We start from the raw sequence: 16432 nt of genomic DNA, 5'->3' as shown, positions 1-16432 counted from the left end.
GTAGAAACATTTTTCCCGATTTCCTCGATCTTTGGTACGGAATCCTTCCGAAATCTGTGCCGACATGCGTAGAACACCCCGTAGAAAGTAGAATAAACTAGCGCTAAGTAGAAGGTACACAGGGCAGGAATACTCGGGCCTACTCGAAAAGGTTGGTTTAGAATGCACGTTGGCGGCCCCACCCGAGCATCGTCGCGCCTCATTGATCGAAGGCGCATGTCTGCACATGTATGCAATTTGAAATGCTGTGATCGTCTGCTGTAAGCTAATCTTATCACATATGTGGAACCTAAACAAATCAGCAGAGTCGTGCAGAAGGAAGGCGGAGGTTGCTCGGCCAGAAGCACGGGAATGCAACCCAACAGCTGCACGAACGGGCAGCGGCCAGGGGGGCCCTCACTGTGCACCATGGATTGGCACTGGCTTGGAACGAGGGGCTGCTTCGACCTGTGCAGTCCTGTCAGTCACGGGACAACTCCTGGTATTTTTCATGATGCGGCATTTCACAAGGAAATGCTTAGCTAAAAGGAGCAGTGTAAAAAGGTCCCGGGCTTGTGCGAATATTTGTTTTGCAGTATTACGTCGTTGGACGTTAAGTTGCCACCACACTTTGTTGTTCTCTTTTTCAGACTTGAACTTATGCAGCAACGCAGTCAAACGGTTGTCGAGTAAGAATGGCACCAGAGAAGAATGGAATGGGCCCTTCTGGCCCGGGTCTTCTACTTGCGACCCTCGCTGGGGCCTGTTCCTCAGGAGAAGGTTATGGTTCAATGTCTACATCCATCTATGACACTGCATGTAAGTCATTAGTAGGCAAGAGGCGGCAGGAGCTATCTTCAGTGTGGAAACTCAATGTGGTTTTTGCCCCATCCGGGGTTCTCACCTTTTTGATTTCTTTTCTAATTGGCGTCAGGGCTTGCCATGATCGAGAAGCCAGTCGGTTCTGGACAGTGGCTCCCGGAAAGTTTCGATTATATCCTGCAGCAGCAATCCAGTAACGGAGACTGGCCATCCTACGCCACAGTGGCGGACGGGATTCTCAACACAGCCGCAGCTCTACTGGCTCTCCGAAGACACTTGTCGTGGAATTGTGCCAATGAAGACTTAGAAATTCGCTGCAAGAAAGCCCAGAAAGCCCTCGAGGTCTTACTGGAGCAGTATGATGTATCATCATGCGATCAAGTAGGTTTTGAAATGTTAATCACGCAGCATATCAACCTCCTCGCTGCAGACGGGGTGGCTGTTGCATCCCCGTGCTTGCCACAACTTAATGCAGTGTTCCGAGAGAAGCAGAAACGCCTCTCGTCATCGGGAGATTCCATTTATCAGAGGCCGTCCACCCTGCTGCACTCTCTGGAGTCGCTGATTGGGCATATTGACTTCGACCGGATCCGCTGCCGGCTCGAGCCCAATGGGTCCATGTTGAACTCGCCGTCATCGACAGCTGCATATCTCATGCATGCCTCCGAATGGGACGATGACGCTGAAAGTTATTTGAGGACTGTTTTGCGTCAAGGAACTGGACATGGCAGGGGCGGTTTGCCTTGTGCTTGGCCTACTACTATGTTTGAGGTTTCGTGGGTAAGTTGTTCAATTCGTTGAAAACTCAAATCGCTCAGGGTATAAAATCAGGCCGCTGACATGTGTTCACTCGATAGACCGTCACAACACTTGCTCATGCTGGCATTCCGCTAGAAGAAGAATATTCAGCAGCTCTGCGAGCAGTTTTAGAGCGCGCCTTGTCCGAAGGCCAGGGACGTGTTGGCTTCAGTAAGAGAGATTTCTTGGACAAATACATATACATTTCACGTCGCTAATACACAATTATTGCAGCTCCAGATACGTCCGTCCCAGATGCGGATGATACAGCAAAAGCTATCCTGGCCCTGAGATACCTAGGAAAGACGGACGTCGACATTGGGCCACTCCTCGCGACGTTCGAGGGTGACGAACACTTTTTGACGTATCAGGGAGAAAGGAACTCGAGCTTCAGCACCAACTGCAACGTCCTGATATGTCTCCTTATGCTCGAGGATCCTCTGCCATATACCTCGCAGATTATCAAGACGGTGCAATTCCTCAGTGGCCGCATTTTTACAGCCCAGATCATGGACAAATGGGTACGCCATGACCTTCACTTTACCACGTGCAAATGATGCATAAGAGGTCGATACAGGCAGAGAGACTAACAAGAAATATGCAGCATCGCTCTCAACTTTATTCCATGATGCTTTTATCTCAGGCGCTTGAGCACCTCTACAGTGTCTACAACACGGATCTTCTCAGAGAGATTTCGTCGCAATGCCCCATACTCTTCAATGAACACGTCCCATTTGCATCTATCCAGGTGCTAATCAAAATTCTTAGTACTCAAGAGGAAGGGGGCTCTTGGGAGGGTATGTGCGAGCTGACAGCTTATGCCATCCTAGCCCTATCGTCGCTCGCACACCTTCCATGGCTAAGTGACGAGCTCGACCTATACGGAATTGAGCCCTGCGTTGACCGGGCAAAATCTTATCTGCAGGCATCCGGTCACAGTGAATGGGCCAAAGGAAAATATATCTGGATCGAGAAAGTCACCTATGCCTCGCCCCTCCTCTCCGAGGTCTACTGCCAGGCCGCGATGCACGTCTCGCTCCCTCAGCAGCGAGAGAGAGAAACACCCACACAATACCCGTCACAAGTGCTCCCTAACCCTAAAGTCCTCACCGCGATGCGGAAGGCAGGCACGCTGATGGCCCACACGCCTCTCCTGGGCCCCTCTCAGCTGGCACCCAGTCTTCTCCGCGCCGCCGAGCTGCAAGCGACATACGCGCTGCGCGACCTCGAGAGACACAAGCATGACGTGTTCCCCGCGCCGCCGCGCAAGAACGGCGCGGATGGCAACGGACGCAGCAATGGGGACGCGGACAAGACGGCTAAGGACAAGTACCTCATATTTGTACCGCTCACCTGGACGGCATGCGGCGCGCTGCACGGCGGCAGGGCTGCCAGCCCGAAGGTGCTGTACGACATGATGCTTTTCTCCATGCTGGTGTACCAAGCGGACGAATACATGGAAGGGGTGGTGGAACAGGACCTGGGCACACAGCTGGATCAAGTGAGGGATTTGGTCATGCGCGTGGTCCGCGGTGAGCAGGCGCGTCCTATCCTAGATCGGCAAAGAGATGACTCGCAAAGGGAGGATGGTGTGAAACGCAGAGAGCTCGCCGCCGACACTGAGCCCTCCACTGCGCTTGTGGACGCAGAACTGGTGCTGCGCAAGTTTATCTCGCATGTCATATGCCACCCATCCGTGGTGAGGAGCCCGCTGCACCTCCAAACGCGCCTGACGGGAGAGGTGGAGGCATTCTTGCTCGCCCACCTTGAGCAGGCCGAGGACAACAAGACGCTGCGAGCCGTCCAGCGAGAAGACGGGAAGATGGGCTGTCCTCGGCCCGACGGGCTTGGGCACGGGTCCAACCACGCGTGGAACGGCGCTGCCAGTGGCACTGCATCCGGGAAACGGCAAAATGGGCGGCTCCGTCCGTCGATGACGGGCAGGACGTTCTACAACTGGGTACGCAGCACGTCGGCCGACCACACGTCTTGCCCGTGCGCCTTCGTCTTCTTCAACTGCCTCGTCGGCTCCACGACACCTCGGGCTTCTCCCTTCGATCTCTACGGGCACTCTGCCAAAACGGCATATGTGGCCGAGGACCTGTGCCGGCACCTAGCCAGCATGTGCCGCATGTACAATGACCACGCGAGTGTTTCGCGGGACCACAGCGAGGGCAATCTCAACTCTATTGATTTCGCTGATTTCCACCACGATGGGGAGCGCGGCGGACTCGATACAGATTTGGAGGCTAGTAAGACGCAACTCATGTGGATTGCGGAGTACGAGCGACAGGGGATGGAGGCGGCGATGGCGAGGCTGGAGGGGGACGTTGGCGGTGGCAACAGGCTGGGTCGGGAAATATTGGACGCTGTGAGGTTGTTTATCTCGGTGACGGACCTGTACGGAGAGATCTACGTGATTAGAGATATCACTAACCGAGTGAAGCAAGGTAGTATTGGGGCGGAGGAATAGGTGCAATAGTATACTGAAAGAATTTCTCCATGTCAAGATCTTGGCATATGTCTATTGAGACATTATCTTTGGGCCTTATCTCTACCCAGGGCTATGGCTTCAGCCCATGTTCAATTTCTATCTAGATTATTATTCCAAAATTACACATGCACCTAGGTAACATTGGTGTTTCTGGACCGGGGCACAGTCGAAGTTATGAGTGATACCAACATGTTGACTACTATAGTATTAATAGTCCTCGAGGTATAATCCAGGACTTACCTCTGATTCTACACTGATGGTGAATTAAAACTGATCAGCTTAGAGTGACTATGCGCATGTGGTGAGATGTGACGTACGTTCGTTGCATTCGAATTTTCCAACTTGATCAGAAGGCATTGTAAGTATCTTTATATTATCTGTTCTTCAACATTGTCTGTTTTCCTCAGAAAAATCTAGATTATATTATGAATTTCCTTCCTCTTCTCTTGTTTTCATTAACACGCTTCTTTTGTCAAGTGCTACTTCAGGAATCCGCTCAGTTGGAAGCTTGCTCCTCGGCGAAAGGTCGTAGCCTGAGGCTTCATTCGCGGGCAATTCCCTCCACATGCTGGCCATCAACCCACGGCCGCCGAAGGACATCATTGGTAACTTTAATCTTCTTCCTGACCTGCTCCAGCTGCTGCTGTTGCTGGTGGTGACGGACCTCTTCTTGTATGAAGGTAAAGTCTGAGACTCGGTCCTCCTGGATGATCTGATGGTAGCCTCGAGTAAACTCGTGCCGTACTTTACGACGATGATGCGAGTTGCTGGAAGACTTGCAACGATCATTCCGACGGTAAGCTCGACGACAGTCCAGACGGCTACGGGGTAGTAGCTTGCTGCAAAGAGGTTTTAGTAACTCTTATGTGAGCGCCACCAGGGGGAAGGCAATAGTCTTACTGTTATCGGCAGGATTCTTGCCAAATTCAGTCAGTGTCGTGAGGCGGATGATACTGACAGCCGTCAGACTGTAAGACGAGTGATCAGCCAACGTAAATCCCTCTTAGATCGTTTCCTGGGCGTGATTATGCTGAAAGGCTTACAAGATTCCTACGGCAAACATCGCCGAGACGTCAAGCTTCTTCTTAAACGACATGTTCAGCCTCCAAACCTGAGTAGCTGGCAGGATAAGCATCCAGACGTCCAGGGCGATGTTTATGGCTGAATGGGCGTAGGCCATGGCGTTGATATCGAAGCAGCTACCAGAATGCTCCTTGTCCCATGCATCCCAAAAGTAACTTAGCGGCACGCACTCGCCAAAGTCGGCACAAAGGAAAGCCACGATAAGCAAGCTGTTGAAGATCTGAGTACCCCATAGTACCCTTCTCAAGGTCGAATCCGAGAATATTCGTATGTAGAGGAAGCAGATCGAAATCTTGATTATTCCCAGCGTCAGGGTGTAGAGGACCTCGCATATGAAGTAGACCTTGAGTGTGGCCGTGATCTTCCAGAATTCAAATGTCCAGTATGGCTTTCCAGCGCCGAGTTCCGCCTCTGTGTTGGGATGGTCAGTAACCCCTCTGCGACACCAGAAATGTAAGCAACCGCACCTGCTATTCCACTTGCGAGGAACCCTACGGTAAAAACCTGTGAATGGTCAGCAATGGTATCCAACGGGTGGAATATACGTAGGCGTGGGAGAAGAGAACATGCCCAAGATATCACGATGGTTGTGTCATCAAGACCCCATGGCACCATTCTCACAACTCGTGAGGCCATACGGAGGATAAAGAAGATTGTCTGTGACGCGAAAAGGAGATAGTGTAGTAACTTCAGACTCCCAGTCGTGTCGTTAAATGTGACGCCGCAGCCCAGAGAGGTTACTCTTTGTGTGGTCAACTGCTCCTTCACTGAGCAGTTTCCTAGGACGCATGAGTTGACAAAGTCAATATAGACCTGGTCGGCACAGAGACACGAATCGTCGCTGGGGAGGCATGATGACTGAGAGAGGGCGGAGATCAGGCATTTTACCTGCTCAGGTCTGTCATTATGTGATCAGGCAAGACAAGGTATGCAGTGATTGAGGTGAGAGGTACTCACACCGCATTCTGGGATACCTGTGAGGTTCATCGTGGCGGATAGCGCACCAGATCGACAAAGATTGAACGATGAGTCTGACTAAGATCTGTCCAGGGTCGTTGGAAATGTCGTTGAATAGGAGCGTGGCCAGTTGGGCTTATATCGAGCTACGTTGTCTCAGTTCCTTTAGCGCCATCGATCGCTTTGACACAGGACTACTCTCGGGCCGGACTGACTGGTCAGATATTTGGGGCATGATCCTGTCGGTTGGTCCGAAAACGCAACCTTGTCAGGGCCTGTACCCCGGCCACGATAGTTGGCTGGTCTGGACGTCTGTGTAACCATAGCTGCCCGCGTCCATTTGAAGCGCCAAAAGGTATATGACCTCCAATCCTGTTTTATATAGGCTCTTCTTTGTTATTAGTTTCCGATAATAATACCTTTGTGGGAATCCTGGATCCGGTCAGTACAGTAAAGGACGGAATTTGAGCAGGGCTATCAATTTCCCCGGCCTCCCTTGTGGTTTGGCTACACATCAACTCTACCTAGGTAGTTTACTGTTCTGGTTCCGGCCGGGTAACATCGCCCTAGTGATGAGAATCAACACTGGTTCGACCTGCAGCCCAAGGGGTTTGGCATGAGGTGACGACACGACTCTCGAGCTGGCTGTCTCTTCACATCTTAGTGTCTTGGGGCCAGGAGCCAGAACCAAGAAGAACTCTACTAGATTCAGCGCCATATCTTTTATTGGAGATCTTCAGCAACGCAGTCCGTTCAGGGAAGAACAAGGCTAAAGAGAAGATCTGCTAGCTGCTAGGCGCCGTCTGGAATCCATGCGCATCAAAGCGATGGCCTGGTGGCAAGCTGTCCCACAAAGAACGGCGCTAAGAAATAACACACATGCGACTAACGTCGAGGATCTAAGCTCAATTGAACTTTGACGGACGGGCCGCGGTGTTCGTGCAAGCGCAAGGACATTCCATCCGGCTGGAGCAAAACTACTGGCTCCTGCCTTTGCAGAATTCCACGGAGAACGATAATGCCGGCGCATGTTACCACTTCATACCTCTGCAACCCTGTCTGTATCTTTGGCTCATGCGAGACATCATAACATGGCTGGGTGCGACAATGCCGGCTTGGGGAGCGATGAGCCAATCTGCCGGACTACAACTTCGGTCGAGCAGTTGTTCGCCCCAATACAGCCGTCTACATGGAAGTAGAGTTGGGGTTGAACGCGTCAAGATTGTGCTGCGTTCCATTGTCATTCGTTCCGTCCTGACACACATAGAAATGATGTCCAGAAGAGCAGTTCGGTCTTGCTTTTGGGTCCGGTCATTTTCACGGAAGGGCCGTTTTCCTAATTCTTGAGCTCATTACGATATACTATGTTCGAAACCCGTGGGTTATCAACAAAGGCGGGTTCCAGACACGAAGGATATCATACCAGTAGAACGGAGAGATGAATGCACTGTTGATCACTTTCCTGCTATGCTCAATTCGCACGTAACCCATTTCTGGTTGATAAAGGACTACCCGTCCTCTTCTGAACTGGCAACTTTCATCTCGGAGTCTTCTGTCCCATTCTAGGATGCAACGAGGAACCTGCCGTCGTGATGATGCAGGTAAGCTCCTAAGCCAAATAGGAGAACGTCCTGGTTGACCCAGACATCTACATCGTCTCAAGCTTAGGCAAGACCAATTTTCCCACTTCCTTGCCGCCATCACCAGGATCGGCAGAGGTAGCAGTGATTTGCACCGAGCCACCCACAATCTCAATCTGCAGGTTGTACTCAAAAACCCGTCGTCCACCGCTGTCAGAGTCCTCGACGGGGAGTTGCTCGATCGGCTTTGGGGCCGTGATCGTCATGGCCCCGTATTCCCGGAAGGTCTCCTTTCCTCCGAACCGCTCAGGGGGCGAATCGCCATCATGTGCGTAAAAGATCGATCGTTCGGAGTGGTTTCCTTTTCCGCCTCGGTCGAAGGCGAGGTACATGGCCATTGTCGATTTCTGGTCGGTGCTTATCAAATCACCCTGCTTACGTGGAGAGGAGTCAGTACAACACGGCAGAATGGACACGGGCGAAAGGGGAATCGTGAGACATGCCTTCTTGACCACCCATCTCATGAAGTTCGGGATCATGTAGCAATCGAAGTCAGGCATCCAGATACCGCCCTCCTCGGCGGAACCTGGTTCGTTCTGAATGAAACCAACACTAATCCTCGACGATCGGCTCTTCACAAGACGATTGTTCAGCTGTGCACGCATGCCGAACTGACACGCGCCCCGGCAAACTGCCGTCCATGGCATTTCGCCCGTATCGCTATGAATCTCGATTCCAGCGGAATCGAGTTTCTGCTTTTTGTTTCCATCGTTCTTGGTGCTTTTGGAAGCAACACTGCTGCCCTCAAACTCCTCTCGCAATCTCTGAAGCACGTAAGGACAGCGCCCGAATCCGCCAACAGGTAGAATGATGCGTGGGCCCTTGCCATCATGTGCCTTCTTGACTCGCTCGACCTGCCGTTTGATGAGGTCGATGGTTCTGGGCATCACCGAGCCCTCGAAGACGTCCCGGATCTCGTTCTCATGCAGGAGCACGACGTCAACATTGGGGTTGGCGTTGGAAAGGATGACAGGCCACACTTTGCCGGTTCCCACCCATTTGAAGCTCCGCTTGATGTGGTGCTGCCACTGCTCGGAAAGAATCCTTCTCCAAGCGCCGGGTCCGTTGGTTTTGAGATTCTTGTGCTTGGCCGGAAGTCTGTTCAAAAGGAGCTTCTCGAATGCCTCGTCCACAAATATGGCTCCGCAGAGATCGCCTGATCCTGATCAGCTACGGCCGGCGAAAGCTTTACTTCATGCGCTTACCTTCGCCTGGAGCAGCCTCTTTCAGCTCCAAAAACGACTTTTCGCCCTTGCCCACCTTCTGGTAGGATATGATATCGGCGGTTCCACCACCCATGTCTGCAACCATGACAATGTCGTTCTCATCGAGCTTCAGTTGGAGCTTCTGTGCATAGGCTTGCACAGCTGCCTCCGGCTCTGAGATGAACTCGTAAGTCGTAAGCCCTGCAGAGCGCGACTGAAGAATGCTGGAAGCTGCGGCATCCTTCATCATCTGAATGGCCTGGTTTCCCCAGATGGCCGGAATCGTGATGACGACGTGGATGGGCATGGATTTGGAGTCTCGGTCTCCGATGCCATTCCTGATCTCGCCCTGCGAATGAGTCCAGACTTTGCCAATGTACTGCTCGATGACCTGAGTTGCGCTGATTCCCAGGCCGCGCAAGTGTTCTCTCGTCTCTTTGAGCTTCGCGGAGTTCCGGAGGTAGGAGGGAAGGTCTTTGTCGGCCACGATGGCAAGCTTGAACCACTCCATATTAATCCCATCGGCATCAGTGGTCTCGTAGCCCCACGCCGTGACTTTGCCTTGATCATCGTAAAAGAGTCTCGACGGTGCCTTGCTCTCATCTTGATCTGGGCCGTGAGAGCTCGGCCAGGAACGAACAGTGGGGGTTTCGCCTTCGCTCATGTGCTTGGTCTGCGGATAATGCTCCTGCCAGGCAACACCAGAGAAGCTGGGGCTCTGGTTAGTATGTCAAATTACAATGCTTGTAGGTTGTACGTACGTCGTTCCAAAGTCCAACCCGACAACGAGCTGTTTTGCCTGAGGGCTGTGCTGCAGAGCATCCTCCATCTTCGCATTGGCCGGTGGCTCAGACGCGCTCAAGCAGTCGTTCTGGGGGCGGCTTCTGTTCTGGTCTTGTGATTATCTGGACAGAAGTTGAGGTTGAGAATAACAAGGAGCCTTTTGAACTCTGTTGACTGGTGGCACACAGCGGAGGATTATGGCAGTTGTCTCAGCAGGAGTGGGGCTCACGAAGTAACGAGAAAGAAGGGTACGGGAAGACAAACGAAAGAGAGGACGACCTAGCTGGGGAAAGGGGTTCAGATCGGATGTCATATCAGCTGAAAGTGAACAAACGGCCGCCGAGTTCTGGGAGCACTCTCCAGTGAGAAACTGAAGTCCCTTGACAGCTCTGGTGCACTTTCTCTCAGTAGGCCCAGCAGCTTTCATCCCATTGAGCATCAAACTAGCGCCGACACAACCTTTCCGTTGCACGAGCTGGCAATTTGGTACCTAGGTACTGATTGCTAGGTCACCTCACGTAAGGAACGCTTGTAAGGCCTCGTACCACTCTGGCAACGCACACTTGACCCAAGTATCTGGGTACTCAGGTATGTAATGGGCCCCACCCCGACTCGACTCTCCACTTCAACACCACAGGAGTACTCGACCAACCTTCCAGTTGAACAACCTCCCCTGGGACAACCTCCCGTGGGACAATCTCCCGTGGGATAACCTGCCTTGGGACACTCCCCTCACGACCATCTTCCAGTGGCATCGCCAACCATCTCTGCTGACACTTCGAAAAGCCAGACGCGACCGTCTCAAAACCCACCGCAGCACCGCAGCCATGACCTGCAATAAGAGGAAGGGGGTCGACGGTGAGCCCGACGGCAACGAAACTGGCAAGAAGACGAAAAGGGAGGAGGACGAGCCAGGACTGCCAGAAATCCAGTCCAAAGCGGGCATGATCCAAGGCCCTGACGACGCGTCCATCACGAGCCTGTTCACTACCCTCTTCTACACCATCAACACCTTCGTCCACGAATATTTCAAGGGCGCGCCCTATTCCATGGCCCGCAAGAATGATCAGAAGGTGTTTTTCGAAAGCCTGACCGGCAGTGACTCCACGGCATACCTGAAGTCAAAACAGCCAGGAGCTAAAGAGGCGATCATCACGGCCGCTATCTGGAATGAACTCATCAGGCCCTTGCTGAGTGCACCGATCACAGCCTTCAATGAGACGATTCCAGAGCACGCTATTAAAAACCATACTTCAGGTAAGCTACTCACGTGATACCGGCGTCACTCCAAGGTCACTCCCTAACTCGCACTCTTACAGGTGCCGTCGAAGAGTTCTACGCTTGGCGCACTCTCACCGCCCACTTCCTTGCAAGCCACTACAAGGGGCCTATCTCCTGGGGCGAGGGCGGCGAGCGGCGAGAGCAATTCGTTGAAGAGATGGCATCGCTCCTTCTCGACCACTCTGTTATAAAACGACAGAATGAACTGGAAAGTGGGCTGGACGGCATTGCCGACAAAGCCTTCCATCTTGCCACAGCCATGGCCTGCAGCAGGGCATACTGGGTTTGCACGACGAGGGACCCTCGCATCGGGAAACTGCACGGCTTCAAGATCAAGACGGACCGAATGGATGACGTCGATCTCTGGGACGAGGACGAGGGACACGGAAAGGGCACGACTGTCGATCTGGTCAAGACTCCGATGTTGCTCAAATATGGAAACAGCGATGGTCAGAATTACGACCAGTGCCGCGTGGTCAGGAAGGCTGAGGTAGTCGTGAAGGCAAAGAAAGCCCATGACTAGATCGTGGGTCGTGATGGAGACAACCGGAAGGAACGTAGGATACCGCACAATGATTGACCTCTGCTAGCCATCGCGAGACCTACATGAAAGCCTTTACTGCACTTGGTGTCATTTCCTAAGACGATCCTCATGCCGCGGCGCTATTCTCAACGCCAGTCGCAGCACCACCCCTCCTCAACGTAGCTCCCACCACAGGGATGTCCTCGGCGTCCTGGTCGGCAGGGCCCCATCCCTCCCGCTCATCCTTGGGCACTCGCACGAAAAGGAAGTTCAGAATCAGGCCGGCCACGGCCAAGGCGACCCCGAAATACAGCACTGCTCGATACCCATGTGCCTCGTCGTGCGTCTGTTTCAGGAGCTGAGTCTCGATCGTGCCCGCGAACCCCAGCCCCAGGCTGTTTCCATACAAATTCAAAGTCCCAATCAGACTCCCCGCGATTCCCTGCTGCTTGCGACTGACGCTGTTGCTGGCTATGACTTGTGCGGCGACGTACACCAGGTCGGGGCACATACTCCCTACGACAATGGCGGGGAATGTCTGGGCCCAGTACGTCTGATGAACAGGCATTGTCGCCAGCAGCAAATTAGAGACCAACACAAACACCACACCCAGCGCGATGATGTACTGGGCCGCGAGCCTGGGTATGAGCCACGCAGCGATGAAGACAGCAATGACGGACCCAGGGACAAACGGCGTCCAGATCACAGTCAGCTGGATCACGTTCAGGCCGCGGAGGATCTGCTCCCAGGCGATCATGTACCACAGAGAGATGCCAAAGGACATGTAGCTGAGCAGCACGACGAACAGCATGGCGGTGAAGGTCGGCGCCTTGAAGATGCTGACCGGCATGATCGGCTCCCGGGCGACGTACTTCTCCCAGGCAAGGAACCCAGCGAACAAAGCGACTGAGACGACCAGCAGCGCGATCTCGTACGGCGTCGACCAGCCGGCGGAGGGGGCCTGGTTCCACACAAAGTTGAAGAGCAGCAGGCTGGTGAGCCCCAGCCCCGCCCCCGTGTAGTCGATCTTGCCGCCCTTGTCGACGGGCACCTCCCGGGGCAGCTCCAAGAAGAGCAGCCCGAAGAGCACGGCGGTGAATCCGGCGAGGAAGACGAACATCATCTGCCACCGCGCCGTCGTCATGAACAACCCCGCGATGAGGCCCCCGACCCAGCCTCCGATGGGCGCGGCGGCGGCGAAGAAGCCCATGGTGAGGTTCCGCGCGCGGCCCGGCGGGACGACGATGGTGATCATGGCGACGGCGTTGGGCATGATGAGCCCGCCGCCGATGCCGGTCAGGGCCCGCACGGCGACGAAGGTGTTGTAGGTCGTGGTGAAGGCGGTTACGAGGGAGAAGACGGAGATGATGGCGCCGCCTACGAGGAGGATGTACTTGTGGCCGTAGACGGCGCCCAGGCGGCCGCTGACTAGGACGAAGGTGCTCTGGGTGAGGCTAGGATGGTTTCTGTCAGGAAGGGTTATGGGAAACAAAAAAAACAAAAGTGGTGACAACAGGGTAGGTGTCCTCACGAGTATGCAGCAGGCATCCAGTTCGCCTCCCCTGGGCCAACGTCACGGCCCAGCTTCTTGCTGAACGCCAGCCCGCCTGCCAGGGTTACGAAATTCGAGGCATACTTGCAGTTGTTAGCCGCGACGCTCCTCTGCAATTTGAATATGGACTTTACCTGTGTGAGACTGGCCAAGATGACGAGGGTGGTGATCAAGGCCCTCCTTGACTTGTTCAGTGTGGTCGTCGGCTCGGCCTCAAAGACTCGGGGAGATGGTTGACGGCTGGTGGGTATCTGGCTGATAGGGAGTGCCGGAACAACAGAACGTGGTCTCGAAATGGAGGCCGGCCTTGGGAGTTCAGTCAAGGGGATCGCGTCCACCTGAGTGATTGTCGTCCCCATGGTCTCTATTGTTGAGATGGATGCTCCCTCGCTCGGGATTTGCAGATGGCTTTGTGGTTTCGGATGCTGAATCTTCTGCTGCAACAGAGTATTCAAGGCGAGCAGAAAGTCTCGTAGGTGCGAAAGCACTCCCCTATGTCTATAGAATTAATAATGGGTCCGCATCAGGCAGACCAAGTACAGTAGAACCACACGCAGGGAGATCAGTCAGCAGCGCCCTGTGGGAGTCGGAGTACAGTCCCCGCACCCACAGCAGCACCGGCCAAGACACGGTTGGGGTTGGACGGACCGGAGAACACTCGCCCTCACCAAATTGGAGTTGCGATGACGCTCTAGTTTGTGACGAAAAATGCACCACATACGCGGTTGACTAATTGTGACCATCACATGCATTTTTGCAGTTTAGACGGGCTTAGCGGAGAGTGACTCGAGGCTCCCATGGGCCATTTGGGCGGAACTTACGTTTCAGGCGAAGCCAAGTACGACTCTCGCTTAGAAGAGACGCTCAGGCGGAGCTTACGTTTTGAGCGCAACAAACAACGACTCAAGCTTGTATGGGACGGTTTGAACGGCACATTTTGTCACAATGAGAAAGATTCAATGACAGAATCCGTACCAATCCGACGTGTGGTGCTTAAAGGTTTAGCCTGGGTGGCGAGGATTAGATAAGTAGACCAAGTGTCGATGATGGCCGCAGGATTCCAATTTGCACCAATTGAACAGGAGTGATTTAATCGTCACAACGAAACCGGAACCGACTTCGGTCTCGGGGAAGGGCGCACATCACTGCACATGTGTGACACAAATTGCTTGACAGAACAGACTCGATTCCAAGAGCTGGAGAGGGCCAGCCTACACCTTTCTCCGTACGCCCGCACCCCCGTATAATAAATATTATACATGCTCTACTCATGTATTTTGTCCCCGCCCCTCAGATCAGGGTCACAGCTGACCGTAGTGATCCAGCTTGGCTCCTCACATTAGCCTGAGTACTCGATCCATTCCTGTCTTGGTAGCGGCTAAACAAACAAGAGACGGCCACGCCCACACCGGTGATCAACACCTCTGATCAACATTTGGCCTGAGCGGTGCCTGCGAACTCTGTTCAGATAAAACTGGACCACCCGCCCTCTTCACGGGCACCATCTGGATCTTGTGATCGGACCGGACCTTCTCCCCAAGCTGGTGCTTCCGGATCAAGAAGCTGGCCACCATCCCCGCGCCCATGACAGCCGCCACCTCGATGAACACGTGTGTCATGGCAGTCTCGAAGACACTTATCGTCCGCGCCCTCTCCTCTCCGACCATTTTCTCCACGTTGTCGATGAGCTCCGAGATGCTCAGCTCTGACGTGGACCCCGTGTTGAGCTTCTGCAGCTCGTCAAAGCAGACCAGACCGCTAATGCTGATGCCCATGCTGAGTCCGATTGTCCGGATGAATGAGTATGCTGATGCTGACATGGCGATGTCCGAGTTGTCGGACGTTTCGTCGAATGAGGCGTGAATGGGAATGAGAAGAGAGTTGAAGTTCGGGGCGACGCCGATTCCAGCTATGAGCAACAAGACCACGGTGACGGCTGTTGATGTCGTCTTGTTGAGGTGGACGAGCATGCCGCAGCCCATGGTGGCCATGAGGAAAGAACCACAGATTAGTGTTTGGTATCTCTTGGTCGCCGTGATGAGGTACCCTGCCCCGGTGCTCGCGATGCCAAACATTAAAACAAGAGGCAGCATGCTGATGCCGCTCTCGGATGCGCTCTGGCCCCGGACTGCCTGGAAGTAAATCGGAAGGTAGTAATTCAGGCCCATGTATCCAACAGCGTGGAAGAAGGCCGCGAGGTATGCTCCGATCCTAGTGGGATGCGTGAAGAAGCGCAATGGGATGACTGGCTTTGTGGCCTTGGTCTCAGCATATATGAAAAATCCCAAAGACAGGGCTGCCGTAATCAATGAGATCAAAACCTGTGGTGAGCCCCATGAGGTCCCGAGCGAGGTCCATTCGAACGCGAGTAGGGTGAGGACCGTCGCCGCACCGATTGCGAGAATGCCGACTACATCGAGGGTTTTAATGGCCTCCAGGAAGCTCTTTGATGGTCGTGACATGTTGAGGAACAGAAGGGTGATGATAAGACAGACTAGACATATGGGAAGGTTGATGAGAAAACACTGCACACCAAGATCAGCATCCCCCTCCGGCCGTATTCACTCACACTGCTGAGAGCACTCACCCATCTCCAGCTGATATGATCAGCAAGCACACCAGACAGCACCGGCCCAAGGGCCGACGCAACGGCCCAGGTCGCCCCGATGAACCCCTGGTACTTCCCCCTCTTCCTCACGCCGACCAGGTCCCCGATGAGGATGATGACCAGCGCCGTGATGCCGCCCGCGCCCATGCCCTGCACCATCCTGGACGCGACCAGCATGGAGACGTTCTGCGACGCCCCGCACAGGCAGCTGCCCGCCATGAAGATGGATATGGCCGCCACGAAGGCCCACTTGCGCCCGAAGACCTCGGACGCCTGCCCGAAGAGCGGCATCACCACCGCCTGCGTCAGCGCGTACCCGGACCCGACCCACGTGTAGCCCGAGTTGGACGAGGACCCGCCGAGGCTGTTCATGATTTTGGGCAGGGCCGTCGACACGATGGTCTGGTCCAGCGCGGGGAGGAAGAGCGTCAGGAACATGCTGCCGACCAGTATTATGTGGCGGACCTTGGAGAGGCCGTGGCGGGACTCATCCTCCTTTGGGGGCTCGGGGGCCGTCAGGGTGCCGCTCGTGCTTTCCGAGTCTGTGTGATACGGCGTGTCGACCTGGGCGGTGCGTGGAGGGCGGCGAGGTTCGTTCATGTTTGTTTGGTTGATATTTGCACTCGTTTGCTGGAACGTTTCTGGTGTGAGGCCCGAAGACACTGGCGGTTCCTAGGTGGTGGTCCCTGGTGGTGTGGACCCTTGGT

At 54.1% G+C, this 16432-nt stretch overlaps 5 protein-coding genes across 5 annotated transcripts; 2 read left to right on the top strand and 3 right to left on the bottom strand.

Moving 5' to 3' along the window:
• Positions 1 to 674: 674 nt before the first annotated feature.
• On the top strand, positions 675 to 4072 carry INS49_004332 (uncharacterized protein; the record flags this gene model as incomplete). Its single annotated transcript, XM_043165121.1, has 6 exons — positions 675 to 798; positions 914 to 1581; positions 1659 to 1770; positions 1834 to 2120; positions 2204 to 2366; positions 2430 to 4072. The coding sequence occupies 6 exons, from the start codon at positions 675 to 677 to the stop codon at positions 4070 to 4072; spliced, it is 2997 nt and encodes a 998-aa protein (XP_043018771.1).
• Positions 4073 to 4589: 517 nt separating this feature from the next.
• INS49_004331 (uncharacterized protein) lies at positions 4590 to 6163 on the bottom strand (the record flags this gene model as incomplete). The annotated part of the gene is made up of 7 exons (XM_043165120.1): positions 4590 to 4626; positions 4758 to 4932; positions 4994 to 5061; positions 5137 to 5587; positions 5644 to 5680; positions 5798 to 6064; positions 6134 to 6163. The coding sequence occupies 7 exons, from the start codon at positions 6161 to 6163 to the stop codon at positions 4590 to 4592; spliced, it is 1065 nt and encodes a 354-aa protein (XP_043018770.1).
• Positions 6164 to 7781: 1618 nt separating this feature from the next.
• On the bottom strand, positions 7782 to 9807 carry INS49_004330 (uncharacterized protein; the record flags this gene model as incomplete). The annotated part of the gene is made up of 3 exons (XM_043165119.1): positions 7782 to 8929; positions 8979 to 9688; positions 9740 to 9807. The coding sequence occupies 3 exons, from the start codon at positions 9805 to 9807 to the stop codon at positions 7782 to 7784; spliced, it is 1926 nt and encodes a 641-aa protein (XP_043018769.1).
• Positions 9808 to 10588: 781 nt separating this feature from the next.
• On the top strand, positions 10589 to 11565 carry INS49_004329 (uncharacterized protein; the record flags this gene model as incomplete). Its single annotated transcript, XM_043165118.1, has 2 exons — positions 10589 to 11018; positions 11081 to 11565. The coding sequence occupies 2 exons, from the start codon at positions 10589 to 10591 to the stop codon at positions 11563 to 11565; spliced, it is 915 nt and encodes a 304-aa protein (XP_043018768.1).
• Positions 11566 to 11692: 127 nt separating this feature from the next.
• INS49_004328 (uncharacterized protein) lies at positions 11693 to 16325 on the bottom strand (the record flags this gene model as incomplete). Its single annotated transcript, XM_043165117.1, has 3 exons — positions 11693 to 13009; positions 14593 to 15642; positions 15705 to 16325. 3 exons carry the CDS (start codon positions 16323 to 16325, stop codon positions 11693 to 11695), a joined length of 2988 nt encoding a protein of 995 aa, XP_043018767.1.
• Positions 16326 to 16432: the final 107 nt, after the last annotated feature.

Source organism: Diaporthe citri (genome assembly GCF_014595645.1).
Source record: "Diaporthe citri strain NFHF-8-4 chromosome Unknown scaffold_11, whole genome shotgun sequence".
NCBI classification, from domain to species: domain Eukaryota; kingdom Fungi; phylum Ascomycota; class Sordariomycetes; order Diaporthales; family Diaporthaceae; genus Diaporthe; species Diaporthe citri.
Note: the sequence above shows the minus strand (reverse complement) of the source record. Positions and strands in the feature narration are given on the sequence as shown.